Source organism: Phaethon aethereus (genome assembly GCF_964289735.1).
Source record: "Phaethon aethereus genome assembly, chromosome: 1".
In the NCBI taxonomy this organism is placed as follows: domain Eukaryota; kingdom Metazoa; phylum Chordata; class Aves; order Phaethontiformes; family Phaethontidae; genus Phaethon; species Phaethon aethereus.
Window position 1 is genome coordinate 96,209,915 of NC_138575.1, and position 18,964 is coordinate 96,228,878.

General features: G+C 41.3%; 1 protein-coding gene across 1 annotated transcript; it reads right to left on the reverse strand.

Moving 5' to 3' along the window:
• Positions 1-827: 827 nt before the first annotated feature.
• On the reverse strand, positions 828-16,960 carry ZBTB11 (zinc finger and BTB domain containing 11; the record flags this gene model as incomplete). The annotated part of the gene is made up of 11 exons (XM_082014180.1): positions 828-1,597; positions 2,961-3,136; positions 3,624-3,782; positions 6,125-6,242; positions 7,358-7,502; positions 7,891-8,127; positions 8,634-8,813; positions 11,171-11,985; positions 13,165-13,396; positions 14,069-14,304; positions 16,651-16,960. The coding sequence occupies 11 exons, from the start codon at positions 16,958-16,960 to the stop codon at positions 1,071-1,073; spliced, it is 3,135 nt and encodes a 1,044-aa protein (XP_081870306.1). The 3' UTR covers positions 828-1,070.
• Between the last annotated feature and the right edge of the window lie 2,004 nt (positions 16,961-18,964).

Consider the following 18,964-nt stretch of genomic DNA (forward strand, 5'->3'; position numbering starts at 1 on the left):
ATAGTTCTCTATCCTGATATTGCTGTGTCCCCCATTTGGGAATTACCAGGGCTCCTCCCTTCAACACGATACAAGACAAGATCAGATCATAACTAGCTAGACTTCATCAGTATATTTATATCCCGAAGAAGTGTGTCATTAGACCTTTTTCATTTATGAGTTTCTACATCAAATGTAATGCAAAATTAGAAACACCCATCATTAGGTTGCCTGCTTTGGATACATACAACAATGCAGGCGATGGCTTCCTTTACGCAACTGAACATCATTAAACGGAACACGGTTGGGCACAGAGGCTGATGTGTAAGCTCCTTGCTTACAAAGGAAAAGTGGCTCACTTCTCTAAGCAGTCTTCCTGCAGTGAGCTGTCCTCTGGTCAAGTGAAATTCACAATCCGTCTCAGAGAACCACTTCCTCAGGCTTCAGCGGACCCCCACCCATCACCTGTAAAACATTTTACAGCATTCTGCTGAACCTTGGACCTGCCACCCACCAATCTTGAATTTAAACAAATTCTTCAAAACTGGGAGCCACTAACTGCCGATGGTGCATTGGCCCAAACAAAAAAGCCTCAGATTTTCTGTATGTTGCATGAAGCACACGCTGCACGAAGCATTCCACTATCCCCTTGTCCTGGGGAGTAAACAGACAGAATCCAATACAGGTAATTTGCTCACAAACTTGATGAAATTCACATAGAAACAAAAGTAAAAATATGCTACCAATAGCTGTGCATTTTAATTTTTAGTGCAGCCTCTTTATATTTTCCTTTTTTTTTAAGTTACAGCATGATACTTACTCCATGACACAGAAAACATTACTCTTCCAACCTCCCCCCCCCGCCCCCCCCAGTTATGGCCAGTGTGGAAATCTTTGCCTTCAAAGCCTTGGCCCACACTGAAGCCTCTTAACTTTTTCCCCATAATGCATGGTGCAGTACTTCGTCACCAAGACATTCAGTACCAGGGATTAACTGAAAATAGGTATCACTGTAAGCCTCAGATAGCCAGTTAAATACTTAGCGCTCACAGATCGTAATCACACCCTTCTTGCTCTCTCGTCTACTATATTCAGTCCGTCTTTGTAACATGGGCCACTTCTACTTCTACAGTTTCGATGGCCTGCGTCACTTCAGCCATTTTCTGTCCTTGCTGTTGCGCCAATACATAATTTACCACCTGCATGATGCTTTGGTCAGAAAGAGTAGAGACTGATGTGCATTCCTCAGTAGCTGCAACTGCTTCGATGGCTTCAAGCGTCTCTCCTGTCACTACCACAGTCTCAACCTCACCGCCACCAACACTGATCTCTGTTTCTTGTTCCTGCATGTCTGCTGCTAAAATGCTGATGGCATGCTCCACCTGTGTCCCCTGGTTATGAAACTGAAGAGTATCTTTTTCCAGCATAATTTTGCAAGGTACGTAGTCCCTATGAAACTTGGTCATGTGCTTCCGTAGCGTCCGGGCATCTATATAAGCTTCATTGCACACTGGACAGACATATGGTCGTTCTCCAGTATGCGTCCTCACGTGACGCTTCAACGAGCGTGCATCGGCCCAGGCTACTCCGCAAGTTAGACATTCAAATGGCTTCACACCTGTTCTCGAAGGGAAAGCAAGGAAAAGATGACCGTCAGCATTCATAAATAGCATGAGTGATGATGAGAAGTCACAGGCAGAACAGCAGTATAAAAGAACAAAAGAATTACTACCACTTTTTCTACGTAGGAAGGAGATCTGTTTACCATTTCCGTACTAAAATACAATGCAAGCATAATACATTACATGGTAAGATTTTTCACAAGCAGTCTGCCCAATCTAACCTTTTACTTCCGAAATATTTTCTTTTCAAAATTCCTTTTAATGCAGTTTCTCCCCTACTTTGAGTACATACCACTTAATAAAATTCTAATTATTTTTTGCCATTGATGCCTTTCTGAAACTTGTTTTACTTAACAGAATTTGTCACTTACGTTCCTAGTCACCCTTTGGTTCCTGCAGATCTTACTATACATGTCTCATCAAACCAGCTAGCTTATCATGCCATCTACAGCTTCCTCCCTCCTCCTCCACACCACATATGTTCAAATGCTGCACCTGATGTTTGTATAATCTTACTCTCCCTTACAACATCTGAGTTCTGTGGTCTGTAGCATCTAATGGGGCACATGGGTGGTGACAAACACTATTTCAACACTGGGTTTTCCAGCTACTGTAGATTTAGCCTAGGTACCTATTACAGAACACTTTCTCTGTTTAGAAACAGACAAAATCTCTATTTCAATTGTTAGACAGCTCTTATTTTTCTTCATAACAGCTCTTTAAAAGGAGACATGCTTCAAAAAAGTGTTTTTTGCCCCAAGATAGGAGTATAGGTAAAACTTCCAATACAGCTGGAACAACCAAATACTCAAAAATCAGTATCATACTTCACATCTAAAGTAAAAATGCACATGCTTTTTTGTCCATACAAAATGTTTTCATATCTTCCCCAAGCATCATATAGTTTACTGCTTGTTACAAATCAAGAAGTTGACCAACTTCCAACAGTGGTCATTTTTTTAAATTCAGGCCAATCACTCTCCTGTTCAAAGAGTATTTTGTTAACCATGTGCACCTTGCAAACTAGAGAATGTTTTACTACAGCAAATTTTTTGCCAGATATACATCTTTTAATCACTTCTGAAAAAGTTTCTCTTCCATTGAAGTTCTGAGAAGAACAAATTGTCACTGTCTCTGTGTGTGACCGCAGTTTTAGGAAGATCCCAAGAGCCACTTCTGGGAATCACTGGACGCGAGTTAACAAACCAGGACTAGCATCAAACTATAACTGGAGAATCTGTAAGAACTTCTATGCGTCTTGCAACACAGGACATACACAGACTCAAAGAAACAGTCACCCCTTCTTCCATAATGTTTTTAAGGGTTGACGCACGTCGTGACTACTTGTTTTCTACATACCTTCATGATTGTTCATGTGTCTCCTATATTCCCGGAGTTGTGTGAATTTTCTTCCGCAATGTTCACAAACCCGCTCCAGATTTTGTTTTGCTCTTCCTTTTTTACCATGTGTGGCTTTCTTTACATGTCTTCTGTACAAAGCTTTCTCATAAAATTCTTTACCACATATATTGCACCTAAAATGTGTCAAGTGAGAAATCTATTGAAACTGTTATTCTATGCTTAGGTTATGCTTTTTAAACCAAAGTGCACTTTAATTAGAGTGGGCAAAGTTTAATGGGAATACTGTCTCATAAGACAAGCAGTTCCATAATTAGAAATAACACTGTTGAACTAAGCTGTATTTTCTCTTATTCACAGCCACAAAGCTTCCACTTACTGCTCTAGGGAAGTGAGATCACATACAAAGCATTTCTAACTACTTCAACTATATTTATTCTCTTATAACTTCAAATGTATTAGTTCCAGGACTGTGCCAGCAGGTTAACAGCTGGACCACGCTATTTGAAGTCACTCATCTGTTCTCAAGTACTCAAGACCCCAGTCAACATCAATCAACTGGTGCTTCAACAATGGACTAGGCAGTTCCTTGCTGACTGGCTACAGTCTGTATAACCTCATATTGCTTAGTACATTTCAGCTGTTAAATGAATTTCCTCTTACCTATAAGGGTCTGTGACAGAATGAGACTTTACATGAGAATACCAGTCTTTCTTCCAACTGTAACATTTTCCACAGAACTGACACTGAAATGGCTTCACACCTAAATGTTTGTTCATATGCTGCCGCAGGTCTCTAGCTTCATAGAAACTCTTTTCACACCTGTAACAGTAAAAGTTTTAGCGTTCATGTAAGAAGAATCTTTGAGATCCTGATTTCAAAGGCACTGGAACCCTCTGCTTTAATGGCACCTAAAGACTTTGAGAAGACAACACCTATTGCATCATCAACATCTATATAAAGCACAATCCCTTTCCAAACTAAGGAAAATTAAAAGGAACAGCAGCTTATCTGAAAGTCTGGAATATAACTTGAGGACCTCTGTAATACTTCCATCTGTTACGGGTAACTATAGTCTTTCTGTTTTTTTTATGGGCAATAATCAAAGGCAAACTGACTGGAAGACATCAGAAATTTATATTATACCATATGAACTTAAGAGGATAGCAACAGCTGTTTCTTCCCTCAACCAAAGAGGATTAATTATTGATACAAAGATAACTGGGATTTGTTGTCTGTAATGCTCAAATGTTGTTTCGTTGTTTTTGGGTTTTTTTTTGTTTTTTGTTTTTTTTTTTTAAATTACAAGACAAATTCAGAATCCTAAAAGAAAGCATCTGAAAGTAGTGATACTCATTCTTTAGCTTACTGCTTGTATACGTCTAAACCCAGGTAAACTCCTAGTTCTAACTTACAGATAAACTCCTAGTTACCTTCATTTATACCTTGCCAGCGTATGACTATATAAAATTACAAATCACTAGCTCCTCTTGGTATGAAAACTACAGAGGTCAGTCTAATCAAAGGCATGCTTTCTCCCTTTGAAAGAAATTCTGCTCTTCAGACATCTTTGCCTGATCATCTGCATCTCTTCCTCATGTAACATCATATACCTGTACGAGTCAAGAAAAGACAGAGGCAGAGAAATGCCAGCAAGGAAAGGTGGAGGATTCTGCAGCTGATCAACCTCTGGAATAAGGGAATCCTAGAATCTTTGGGTTGGACGGGATCTTTAAAGGCTATCTAGTCCAACCCCCCTGCAATGAGCAGGGACACCTTCAACTAGATCAGGTTGCTCAGTTCCCCATCCAACCTGACCTTAAATCTCAGAATTCCCAACCTCCAGTGGAATCTGAAAAGAAAAAAAGTGTCTCCATATAGGAACAAAACTTTTAATATTACATTTCCTGTAGAATAAGCATTCTGGAGAGGAAAAAAAGGTTCTTTGCTTTTTGGGGGGGGGGGGGAAGAAAAGAAGGAAAAGAAAAAAGGAAGAAAAAAAAGGTGATGGTCCCTGAGCCACCCAAACAACCTCCTCCTAGGCTGGAAAAACTAACAACTCCAGTTTAAACAGGGCTCTCAGCAATCCTCGGTTTGCAGATCCACATCAAAAAGTATCACAAAGACACCTAAGGATCTTGAATGAGATTGGCATTTGATATTCCCCCCTCAAGGACTGCATATTTGGAAAAGCCATTAGAGAAGTAAAAAACTCAAGCAACCACCACCACCATGCTCTGACACTCTTAAGCACTACTGCAATTTAAGCAAATAGCTACTTCACTGGAAAACTTCCACGAACATTTTAGAAAAATAACTCATGTTCAGCTTTGTTCAACCAGGCAAAGAAGCTCAAACTGAAGCCTGGTAGGGAGATAGATATACCAAGCCACTGAACTAGGAAACTGAAGCCTGGTTATTGCTTAGTGAAGCTCCCTAAACCATTTGTGACAACATGAATTATATTCTTAGTAGACATCTTTGCTGTAGGAGAAAGAAGGACTGTGTCTGTTTTAAAGGAGTTGGGGAATCAAAATATCTTCTCTGTCAAGGTGATCTTTTGCATCCATGACTGTACTGCCTTGAGTAAAAATTTTTATTTTTAAAATATATTTCTCCTTCAAAACCAAAATTGCCTTCCCTAGTATGTTTCATTAAACAGTTCTGTCCCTGTATTGTTAACTACAATAGTCAGTGAGCGTCAATTTATGGTGTTCCTGCAGAGCTGTTTGCTAAACACAGTGTGTATTACAGTGCACACAAGTATGTGACATCACAGACTGTAGAAGAAATTTTCAAATTTAACTGAAATCAACTCTCAAGGGCAAGAACAGGCTGAAGGCCCTTGGCCTCTGACAAGCTTGACACTCTTCTATCTGTCCTACAACTGCGCTTTGAAACCACATTTCAGCTACAAGCGCAAACACACTCATTAAAAAACAACTATATGAAACTATATCTAGGGAACGGTTAAAAAACAAGCTTTTGCTCTCCAATGTACGTATTAATAAAAGTGCATTTTTCACTCTTATACTTTAAAAGTCTTATTCCAGGCCAGTGAACAGTTTTAGGCTACAACAAGGAGCTGGTTTTGATCTTTAAAATTACTAGGATCATTAATGGTAAGAAAAAAATCCCACCAAAAAAGCCACCAAGTAACTTACTGAGTACACTGATATCCACGAACTTCAGGCTTTGGCTGGTGTTTCTTTATGTGTTTACTGAGTCCTGATGCCCTGTGGAAAGATTTTCCACAGATGGAGCAAAGATACTTGGATTCTCCTGACAAAAAGAGACACAAACAAACAAAAACCCAAAATATGTTACAAAGCCAGGCCTCCATATCTCTGGAGTGCTTTGTGAGAGAGTGTGTTTTTTCTGCACATAATTTACCTTAGGTAATCAGAGCAGTGCTCCAAAGAGAAATTGGTTTAATTATACACAGATGGAATTTTAAAGTGTATTTTCTATGTGCCAATGTAATACAGACAGGGGGGAGCAGCAACTCTAAATTACTTTATTGCATGTTTTTAAACACAGGTACAACATTGCAACTACTAATCAGTCATGAAATGCAAACAACCTAAAAAATTGCTGTCGTGTGGAAAAAAAAAAAAATAAATTGTCTGTGTTCATGTAATATGCAACTTCTCCAGCAATGCAGCATTGCTTATGGATGACTTGCATCTTGAATTTGTGGAACACCACCTTAAAATAAAAGTTTTATACTCCAATTCATAAATTTAGGAGTGCCGAGTAGTAATATAAATTCCTTCATTTCTGGAACGAATTGTCTTAAACAAAAACAGTCTCTTACTTTTGATTCCACCCAACTCAGGAAACAAGGAACACTGACAACTTCTACATATTCCAGTTTTAAAGCTGTGCTTGTATTAAATTATTACACTGTCATCTTTCACATGCTGAGATCTTTCAAGATACTGGGTTTTATAAAATTTCAGTTTTATAAAATTAGCACAGCAATTCTTGTAAAACATATATGGAGATTCTCAGAAATTTAACTTAACATGCTTTCCTCTGAAAGGATAGGCTGCAAGTGTAAGTGCTCCAGAACATTCCAGCCTGTTGCCTATCTTTGTTGAATTGACATGATAGAGGCATAAACATGTACATAAAAACACAGGAACAGATCAACCATGATTTCCTGTTCTTGTACAGAACATTTGCATAATAAGATTAAACTACAGTGAAATAAGCCCAGAAAATAAATGTAAAATTACTACTTTCCTCTATCTCAGCCACCTGACCAATAGAAGAAAAAGAAGAAACTACTATTTATTTTTTAAACAGTTCCTTTGACACTGAAGAACAATGTTAAAGTTCAGCAGCATACAATAGTCAACCAAAGTAAGAGAATCCTCTTTCTCATCACTTACCTGTATGAATGCTCATATGTTCCTGAAGACTTCTTTTTGTGACAAAAGACTTTTCACACAAATCACACTTGAACTGTTTCTGTACTTCATGGAGAGCTAAGTGCATTTTTAATCCATGCTTATACGTAAAGGTCTTTCCACAAACCTAAAAAAATCCATATCCGGTGGAATAGGACAAATAAAACTCATTATGAAATAGGTGTTTAACTTCAAACACAACAAAACCTCCTGTATTTCTTGGGAACCAGGACAGCCAAGCCTGTGATTTCGCACCAGTGGCAGAACTGGTCTGTTAAAAAAGAATACTCAAGGGAAGACATTCTTCTAGACACAGGAGTATGAACTTTCATGATTCAACTTCATTCTAGTTTTCTCAGTCTTGGACTACACGAATTTTCATCAGGAATGTTACAGTAGTTTTCCCCATTCTGAAGTGACCTAAATTAACCTAAGTTTTAGGACAGAGTATCAATACTAAAATATCAAGAAAACATTAATAATTTGATTACAGAGTAAAAGGACTTTCTCTTTACCTTGCATGCGTGTGGTTTTACACCTGTATGTTTGAGCATATGTATTCTGAGAGAATAGAGCTTAGGTAGAGTTCTCCCACATATATCACATATAAATTCACGTTTAGTTCTCCCTTTCACCGAAGGCACACCTGTCTCTTCTACATTAGCAGCTGCAGTGTTCACTTCGGTCTTCCGAGTGTGCCGGACGAGATGGGCTCGCAGGGAGGCACCATACTGGAATTCTTTTTTACATAACTGTGAAAGAAAATATTACAACTTCACTTTGCATTTCATACTCCAAAATTATTTCAAAAAAAGGTGTAATCAAAGGTTTTAATATAGCAATATGATTTGCTAGGTCTATAACTTGACTCCAATAGGCATTTTATCTCAGGTTAAGTAATAGCTGTAAATTTTGAATTTTATGACTACTGACAGAACCACTGATCACTTCCCAATGAGGCTACCTTCCAGGCTAATCTAAACACAGTTGCAAATTTACTGGTAAGATTAAAAGTAAAGCCCACTGAAGCACTGTCTTGAGCAGCAAGTACACTCCAATATCACACAGTGCTGTCAGGCCATAGAGTTGCACTACATTTTACTCACTCCATCCAGATCTGGACTGCATCCTTCTCTGAAATCCATAAAGAAAATAAATACATGACGAAAAGAGGCGAGAAAAATAATTACTAGTGTCATTACTGAATTAATTTTCATAAAAAGGGAGGTTTACAGAAAAAAAACCCCACCAAACTCACCGGGCATTTATAATCTTTAGATCTTTCATGTTTCAGTGTGTGCATTATAAGTGCATAGCGCCGCTGGAACACCATTCCACACTCAGTGCATTTGTGCTGAGCTTCTACTTCATTATTTTCCGTGGTCTCTCTTTTGGGCTGTTTCATTTTTCTCCCTCTTTGTACCAGCTTCATGGCAACCTAAGTTGGAAAAACACAATCCCTGAATGAACTTTACTACACTGTATTTTCTATTTCCTCTGCTAGTTAGTACTAAAGCTGATGCTTCTGTGCAATACTATAACACCACTTATTTTGCTCAGTTTACTTAGCTGCTAGAGTGTTACCCCCTTTCAGTTCACTGCAAAACTACAGATCTCATGGTGGGTGAAAAACTGGTCTTGTTTCAAAACCATAAATTGATTATAATTATAGGCACACAATGACTTACCAGTTCAGAGGCAACAAACTATTCAACCCTGAGTAACTGCCTAAGTGAAAGCTAAGGGATAGTTACAGAGGAACCACAAGTACTGCCAGTCACAATTTCTATCAAATGTTTCCAACCCTTTCCTAAACTCCAACTTCCCTTTTCAGCATTTACATTTGCTTTACTACAGAAGTCATCAGATTAATAAAAAAAAAAAAGTGGCATAATTAATTTTTACCAGCCAGCAAAAACTGAGTTATTAACAACCTGTACAAAAAAGTACAAGCAAAGTTCATTCTGGTTAAGCATTCCAGCTTCACTAGTGGGTTTTCTGTTAGGCAGTATTGGCAGTGCTACCTGGAGCTGGTAATCTTGTTTTCCTTTGTAGAAACTTGCTGTCAAATTCTTTAAAAGACAAATTGTAACTAAGCAGACTGAAATTTCCTGTATCAGGTCTCTCCTCTTCAGGTTTCTGAGAATAAGGCAAGGGAAAAAAGTACAATGCACGCCCATTTCTTCTTCCTGTTCTCTCAACAAGTGAAGTATCTAACAGTTTTTGGAAACATGCTCACCCTTCCATGTCTCTCACAAACAAACTGAAACTCAACACAGGGACAACACTTTTTTTTTTTTTTTTTAATTTTGCTGTTGCTCTGAAAATTTATGCAAACTTACCTAAATTGTGAAGCCATAAAAAATAACTTCGTACAGTAGACTATTAGTAACATCTTGGAAAATAATCCATTCATACAAAGCACACTTAATCCCCAACATCTCCATGCCAACTGCAATTACTGAAATTCAAAAGCCAGCAGCGTTTTTACTGCAACCTCTCTTTCTTGTTATTCTTCCAGCATCAAAGCTGGGAACTCAGGAAGGAGAGTCTCCTTCCCAATGCTTATATAACATCCAGTGTCATGGGGGGAGTTAAGGGATGCATGAAACTAAGATGCTAAAAAGCTATGAGTTAGGAAAGCAGCAACCTATTCCTGAATTAAATTCTGAGCAATTACCTAAATCAGTTTGATTTCCACAGGCGGCCACTGCCTGTAGACCTCATCTGTCACAGGGCCAGATATTAAAACCGCAAAATAAGTTAACAGGAGCTGTTCCTGAAGGCAGATATTCCCCCTCCCAAAACAGAACAAAAATTTGTCATTCTCCAACCATCATAAATAGGTTGCTCAAATATTTTGATTGTGCTAGCTTTATGTTGTCCATCTGTAAAAGGAGACTAATGCTATAATTTCTATCTCTGAGGGTGTCGCAATCATAACAAATTATCCCCCTGCAGATAGGACTGGTGGCTCTAGTATGTAAACATCTCACAGAACCCCTCTGGAAATTAACAGTTCTTCGTAAGATTTAGCCCATGCAGAATGAGTAAGGCAAAGTGTACTGTCACAAAGACAAATGTATTAATGCTCAGTGAGGTAAATGTCAGCTATCCGTAGGCACTAAAAGAGGAAAGGCTCCTGAAGGGGAAGGAGAAAGGTCATTTCATTAAAAAAAAAAAAAAATTAAAGAACTAGTTCAATTACTAAACATTTAATATGTCTGAGTGCTAGAGTTTTGACCCAGCGCTCTCTGAAACTCCTTTTTTCCCCAGAACTGACCCCAACCTGAAAGCAGCAGGACTGTGTTATTGTGACTATGACTATGTCTTAATAACTACACAGGATGTCAAATTTTTCATCCCCAATGCTCTGTTTTCAAGTCTTAACAAACGTAGGGTCTCACTTCTCTAATAGATAAATACATTTATCAATGACTGACATACACACATACTAGTTATGAATTAAACTCCCGGATCACTACGAATTTTAGGGAGCAGATACACTTTCTGTCCAAGCATAAGAAGCGGTGAGAAGATACTCAAGCTGGGCTAAGGTCACTAAGCATTCTAAAGATCTTCAATACGGAAAGAATTTTTATGCCAGTGGTTTGTTGGGAGCTTTTTTTTGCACAACTGTCACATCTCAAAAGTTACTTTGGTTTGCAGTAATGTTAATGCTCGAAAAAGAAAAACATTTGCCAGACAGTGCTTGGAGTCAGGAAACAGTCTTTTCAGATTGGTCTCAAAACACTGGATGGATAATGACAACAGGCCTCAAGACAAATAGAATACCTGCTGTATTGCAGATTTAGGATTTGCCTTTCTATTTTGCAGTTTTTTTTCAATTCCTTTATGCAGTCTGATATATCCCCCTTCACTAACAGAACGCTGGCGAAGCTTGCTTTTGTAAGTATCATCTTGGCTGGAAGATAGGCTTTCTGGTTGTGAAACTGAAACGCTCTCTTCTTTACTTTGCCTGCCACGTTTTTCTTTGACTGCTTCCGAGGAGTCTTCAGAAGCAGTGTCCACATTTGCTTTACTACCTTCATTTTGATCTGTCTCGATTTCCATTTGACTTTGTGTCTCCATGGCTTCCACAGCCGATGGCTCAGCCTCTATGACAGACATGGCGCTATTTGAAATGCTCTCCGGCAGCTGCACCTTGACATAATTTTCAGTTGTTTCACACTGCTCCACAGGCTTCAAAAGATCATCCGGAGTGGCCTCTACAGGCTCTGGGGGCAGGAGGCCAGGCTGGGGTGCTGCTGCCTCCTCTGGCCCAGCAGAGGAAGGAGCTCCATTCACAGCTATTGGCACTTCGCTGGCTGCCAGCCTGGGTTGCTCAGCACCGTCCACGAGCTGTGTCTCAGCTTCAGTCTGCTCTGCTAAATTTTGTGTCGACTCTACTGTTTGAACATCTCCCTTTTGGTACACTGTAATTTGTTTCTCTTCCATCTGTTTGTGCACATTTTCACAGATTTCGAGGACCTCTGACATAAAGAGATGCCGGGCAAGCATGGCCACTTCTGCCATACTACAGAAGTCAAAAGTTAATTCTGAAGTATAAGCAAATTCCAATAGAGGCAGGAAACTGGACTTGCAGAACCCTACCAGGAATAAAACAAGAGATTAGAGCAAACACTGATGACCCCAAATTACACCAAAACATCCCATCATGGATACAAGAGTTCACCTCTGATATGGTTAAGTCTGAAATTTAGAGTGAAACATGCTTGCAAGTAACATTGCAGCCCGCTACCAGGACTCAATTAATTGTCATTTATACAAAAGCATCCTCCTTCTGTATTTTTTATATGGAATTAAGCTCAGACAACTTTTCCAATAAGTAGGACTGAGGTATTTTCACAATAATATTCTCTAGAAGAATGTTTCAAGATGCTGGCAGAGCCACAATATTTTTGAAGCAGATTAACCCTAATTTAACCGAAGTCTTTCTGGACCTGCTACATTCAGAAAGTAGTCAGGATTTAAGTAACAACTGATGTGGCAGAAAAATAAGACGAGGAAGTGGCTAATGAAAGAGATAAAGGTATGGATACATAGATAGCAATGCTTAAAAAAAGTAATCATTTGGTATAATTTTCCACAATTCTGTAAATTATGAATCAAATATTTAATTTGGGGGACCTTCTGGACCATCATACTAGAAATCTATTGTTCATGCATGTCTATTGTTCATGCAGAGACGGACACAGTTAAGAAATTAATGAGAAAGCAACACAGTAGGCATATATTCTGTATGATATTCTTCATCGCTACAAAGGTATTTTTAGAACATTTATTTTAGGATCGTCTCCTGTCATTAAGGTACCAGAAGGTTTCAGAAATAAGCAGAAACATGTATAATAGTGTTTTACAGACATAAAAATCAATTTAGTATTTGTTCAGCAAAACAGCTCTCTGAGAAGCTAGTCAACATCTCTTGATACATTCAAGCATTTGGTTATGTTCCCTTTTTTAATGTTTGTGACTAAAACAAGGAGAAAACCTGCCTAAGCAAGGTAAAAAAAAAAAATCAATCCAAAACTTCTCAGAAATTTTACGATGAAATCCCATAGTCCATTCAATATGGAAGATCAGATTATGCAAAACAAGAGCGATCACTTTACCATTAAAATTCACACAAAATACTTTTAGATTAAAAGGGAGAAAAAAACAAGATAAAATATTTGGTTGTCTTAAACACTCAAAAAAGACTGAATCAAATACCATACACCTTACTTAGGATATTATGATTTCTAGCTTTGAAACCCACAACAATTCACCTGACAGATCCACTACAGCTTCATGACTAGAGATAGCTCCCTTTTCAATGAAGAGCTCTCGGAAGTACTCGCTGTTGGCTGCCAAGACAGATTTGTGAGCTTTGTACTCCTCTCCTTCAATCAGCAGAGTCACATCACAGAACTGATTGGAAAGCCTCTGCTGATTCAGTTGGTTTAAGACTGACAGACAATGTTTGGAAGATGACTGCTTCACAAGGCCCTTACTGTCAACCTGTCATAAACAACATTATGAGAACTTCATTACATTTAGACTGTGCCTTTTTAAGCATTCACACTGAAACACAGAAAAGGTTTATTTTTTGCAACCATACAATCAGTTCAAGTCTGTATAATGTACAGCTTAACTTTACTATTGTTTTCTTTCTTTAAATATGACAAGTCTCACCCTCCCTCCAAGCACAGTTAAAACAGATAACTGGAAAAAATGGGAAGACATGAATATTGAAACAGTTCTTTGATTGTATTTTTCAATGCTACAGTCTGAAACTGTTTCCAGATTCAAAAGTCTTTACATGTGTATGAGCCCCCAGTTATCATCAAGAATTTAATATATAAATATAGTATCATTTATTAAGGAACAGATACAGATTCCATGAGAATCTTGTACGTAATGCTTTACTACTTATACTTTTGCCATTCATTTTCCCATGGGTCCTATATGAATAAATAAGAGTCGGAGTGATTTTATTTTCCAAAGATCATGTACTATAATTCATTTCATGTCATATATACCAGTAACCCATTTCCACATGTTGAAGATCTTCGGCAAAATTTACGTCATCTTACTATCGTAAGATTATCACAACAATCGAAAATAAGTGTGTGACTAAGAACACATTAACAAACATCTAAAATATATTCAGATGTAAACAGCAGTACTTACAAATACAAGCTCATGCTTTGCTATTGGCTTCTTCTTCACAGGCTTTGGGGACGTATCTGGGATTGATGCTGTGTTACTCAATTCATCATCTGTTTCATTACTGTCTTCATGAGATTTTGCATCCAGTCCTAGTTCCTCCAGCATTTCCGACGGATCTGACAGAGATCTAGAGCGATCTAGTTTTTCCTGGCACTTGCTGCATTCTTTAATGTAATCTTTAACCTGCTTAAGAATACCTAAGAAAAATTAATGGAGGTTAATTAGGCTTCTAATATTCATTCAATTTACCTTAAGCATGCAATTAAATATGTAGGTGATTAACAAAACAATATTACGCACTTACTGAGAAAAAATAAGTCAGTCACCTACATTTCCCCTTCTCTGACTTTCTACCAGTTCTGCTACTTGCACACTAATCTGTGATACTGTATGTCCCTACTGTAACCCACTGTTATTTTGACATAGAACATTTGGAACATCACTATATCAAACAGACTCTCCCAGAAAGATTTTTAAGGCTAGAAAAAAATATTTGTATTTATACATTCACCCTAGGAATCCCAAGACAATGAAAGCTCTAACCTGATCCTGCATTTAGCCCACAAAAGCAGATCGCAGTTTGTCCTTACTGAAGGGGGCAAGAATTAGAAGGTTCACCCAAGGGCTTTTGCAAAATTGGGACCAACAGTGTTACACGCAATGAGGCTGCTATGTATCATTAACACCGATTTAAATCAATTGCTTCTGATTTTGGAATTTAAAAGACATTCATTTCCCACCAGTACTTTAACCAGTGTAACTAAGTAATTTCAGATACTCAACAGTTCCCAAGATCAGGGTCCTCTTCCAGGTACCAAGGCACGTTCAGTGTCTGGCTTTCAACCCAGATTCATTTTCTTCACTAGGACAATATCAAAGCATACGAAATAACAGCTGTGTCTCTACAGTTCAAAATCTAGTATAGCTAAAAAACTTGGCTGACACCGTTAGACTTGCACTGCCCACACCTTTTCACAGCATGAGATGCACTACCATTATATTCATATCTCTGTAAGGATCAGGAAAACACAGACTTGAGGTAACCCAAGACATTCATGCCCCTTTCAAACATTTTTACATTCCCTTGATTTCATCTGAAACCAAGGCTAGTTCTCAGGACAGAAGGTTTCTGGTCTTCAGATCCCGTATCTAACACCACTCCTGGCCACTGGGCCACACTCCAACCTGTTGCTTCCCAGTTACAAAACGGACACAACAGACTGGCACTCATTTCGGGATGACAACTGGGTCAAAGCTGCTGTCCATTAGCAGCAGAAAAGGACTCTAATGGTAGGGGAAACCAGTGTTTCCAAGGAGACAGATAAGAAATAAAGCACTTGAGCTGAAAGCAGGGCATGAATTTTACTATTCTCTGTGCAAGAGAAATAAGAGAATACAGGTTGTGCAAATAAGGGTGACCAAAAAGATCAGAAGATGCAAAATACAGAATGCCCTCTTCTGATGCACAGAAGATACACTGAGGGCCATTAAGGAAATTTCCAGCATAAGATGACAGTAGGTGCCAGAACAGTCCAATATTGGGCAGACGATGAGAACCCAGATAAAGGCAAGATGACCATCACACAGAACAGATGCATCAACTTTGCGACACCAAATCCTTTTGCACAAAGATTTTTCAAGCCAATGAGATCTGGCCTAGGAAGGATGTGCTGCAGCTAGACCAAAAAGCCTCCAAATCAAGATAGCCAAAACTAAAGCTGAAATGGTAGATGTGCTGACTGACGGACCAAAAAAGCAGAACAAGAGAAGCAGTACAAACAGAAATTGGGCCCTGGACAACTGAAAAGCGGGATATTGTTCAATACGCAAGAGTAGAAGTAGAACACCAAATCTAAAGGGAACACAGATACCAAGTCATTGGCTCAACCAAAAGAAGGCCCCGATTGGGAATTACTGCTGCTCACACACCACCATTTCTAACAGCTGTGATATCACTCAGGACCCAGCTGAGAATCAGTTTGGTCATTTCAGCATCTCACTAGAAGAAAGGGACAAATGTAACAATGAGCACAAGGACTACAAGCCATCCCTGGCGGTTCTACTATTTAAACGGGAACACCATCCACATGCTAGTTGGAAACGGTATCATGAGGTTAAAAGCTGAACTAGGTCGTATGGAATGGATTATAGCCCTATAGAAAGCGTACAAGTTGAGAAATCACTACCTTAAGTGGGCTGTATGCAAGACTTGGATGGGGACAGACATGCCCTGTGTCTCCAAACATTCAACATACCGCTACTAAGATGCCATAGGACAACTTGCTGACCGGGGTGTAACTCACACAGCGAGGCCTGCCTCGTAAGGAGTGACCTACAGTCGCAGCAAGGCGCCGGTCATTCAGCAACCAACAGTCCCCTCCTGCTTTCTGCAGGGAGGGTACACAGCCATTCCCCGTCACAAACCCGGCCACGGACCCAAGCGCCGCAGGGGGCTGTAACCCCGGCTCCCTCCAGCCGCCTTTCTCCCGCCGCCTCGCTGGGCTTGCTGCCGCTGACCGGCCGTCCCCGCCTCGCCCTCTCACCTCGCCACCAGTACTTCTGCGAGAGCCCCTGCCAGGTCTGCAGCCGGGTGCGGTGGGCACCGTCAGGCGCCAGGTGGGCGGCGCGGATGAGGCGGGCGCGGCGCTCGGCCTGCAGCACCACCTCGAGCTCGGCGAAGCGCTGCTGGTCCCGCTGCCGCCGCTGGTAGTAGAGGGTGCCGCCGCGCACCACGTAGCAGGCGGCGGCTTTGCGGATCTTTCGCTTGGCGTTGCCCTCCGTCCCCGGCGCGTAGGGCTCCCGCTCGTTGGTCAGGTAGCGCAGGATGGCCAGGTAGCTCTCCTCGCTGGACATGGCGGGGCAGAGGGAGGAAGAGGAGGAGGGGATGAAGGGGCAGTCTCCGCGCGGCTCCCCCGCGCTCTAAGAGCCACGCTGGGCTTCCCCCCGCGCCGCCAAGCAAGGACACGCCGCTCGCGGAGGGCGGGTGGAGGTGGAGGAGGGTCAGCCTCTCGCCCCCGGAGCGGAGGCGGCCGCGGGACAGCGTCTCCGCACGGGACGGTGCCCGCCCGGGCCAGTCACATGCGGCGGGCCCGGGGAGGGGAGAGGCGCCCCGGCCCTCGCCGAGGGGTCCGTGGGGCTGCGGCGGCGCCTCCCGGGACAAGGAGAGCATGCGCTGCCGAAGGAAGAAGGGTCGGGGCCTCCCGCGCCTCCGCCGGCCCCTCTCCCAGTCGCGGGGAGGGCGGAGAGCGCGGCCCGCGGGCGGCGGGAGCCAGGCCCGGGGGGGAACTGGAGTTTCGCAGCCAGCGGCGGCGGGTAGGAGGGAGAAGCTCGGGCAGCAGCAGCAACGGAAAGACAAAATGGCTGCTGCACAAGAGGAAGTGAGGTCAGAAGCCCGCGCAGATGGGAGGGGGCGGGAGGAGGGGCGCGTGCGCAGGGGAGGGTCAGCTCGCAGGGGGAATGAAGCCGTCATCTTGGAACCGGGCAAAGAAGAGGCCGGGCGGAAGGCTGTGGGCAGCCATCTTAGAGCCGGGCAAAGCCTGTGAGTAGTGGCACTGCGAGGCGGGGACGCTGCTAAATAATTTTATAGCTCTGGCTCCGAAACGAGCAGCTTCCACTTCAAAATTGCCTCGGGAGTAGGAGCTACGAGGAAGTTGGAAGTGTGGTTTCACGTTGCGGCTGGTGACAGCTACACCAGCGCAGGCAGGGTGGTACAGCGGCAGCGTCTCGGCGCGTTGAGTGCGCTCTCTTTTGTTTGTAAAAGGAAAGAAAGAAAATCTTTTGAACATCAACTGCAGGTTTTCCTTGTCCCAGTTCTGACCTGATTTTGTTTGACACCCGTTAACAGAGAGACAAAACGGAGCAGTCACGGGATGCCTCTACGCCCAGGCAGGAGCGGTAGCCAGCAGCAGCCCTTCCCCGTACGTACTTGCAACGCGGCATCTGGAGTACTGCGATTCCCCCAAATACAAAGATACTGACCGGATGGAGCGAGTCCAGCGGAAGGCTGTAAAGATCAGAGTATGACGGACAAGGTGAGGTCAAGAGCCAGGCTTTTTCAGCCTTAAAAAGGGAAGGCTCATGTGATGACCTTGCTGCTGTCCATAGCTGCAGGATACAGAGGATACAGAGAAGATGAAGGCAAACTCTTCTCAGAGTTGCATAGCAATAGGCAACAGGCACATGTTAGAACACAGGGAATTCTAGTTATATATAAGGATTTTTTTAATCTTTTTTTTTAAAAATAGTGGTGGTCAAATACTGAAACAGGTTGCCCTAAGAGGTTGTGGAACCTTTGTCTGGTGCTGGTCAAGACACTGCTGCATACCAGCCCTGAGCAACCTGATCTAAATAGACATACTTTGAGGAAGGGGTTGGATTAGATGACCTCTGGAGGTCGTTTTTCACCTAAATTATTCTGTGTGCCTATGAAAAATTTAAGTATTCCATTTTTAGTGATAAATATTTAATAGAGGATGAATTACATTGCATTAGGTAAATGCAAGGACTTTATTACTTTGTGTTGATTCACTGCATTATATCTGTTTGAGATGAATGTGCAGTTACACCAGGTTAACGCCCTGCTCTGAACAGCCTGCCTCACTCAAAGCATAGCTTGTGAGAGGATTAACCTGATGGGCTGTTATTCTTTAGTCCATCTCACCATATCAGTCAGAACTTGGGAATGAACAGCAAGGAATAGCAATCTTAAAGCATTTCTGTGCATCTCTGCAGTAACACCAGGCACCCAAAGCCTGCAAACTTCAAAGCATTAACAAATAATTGACTGATTAGTCATATCTGACAATCCATTCCTATGTATCATTAATGGTATTTCAAGCAGATTGTCAAAGCTCATCT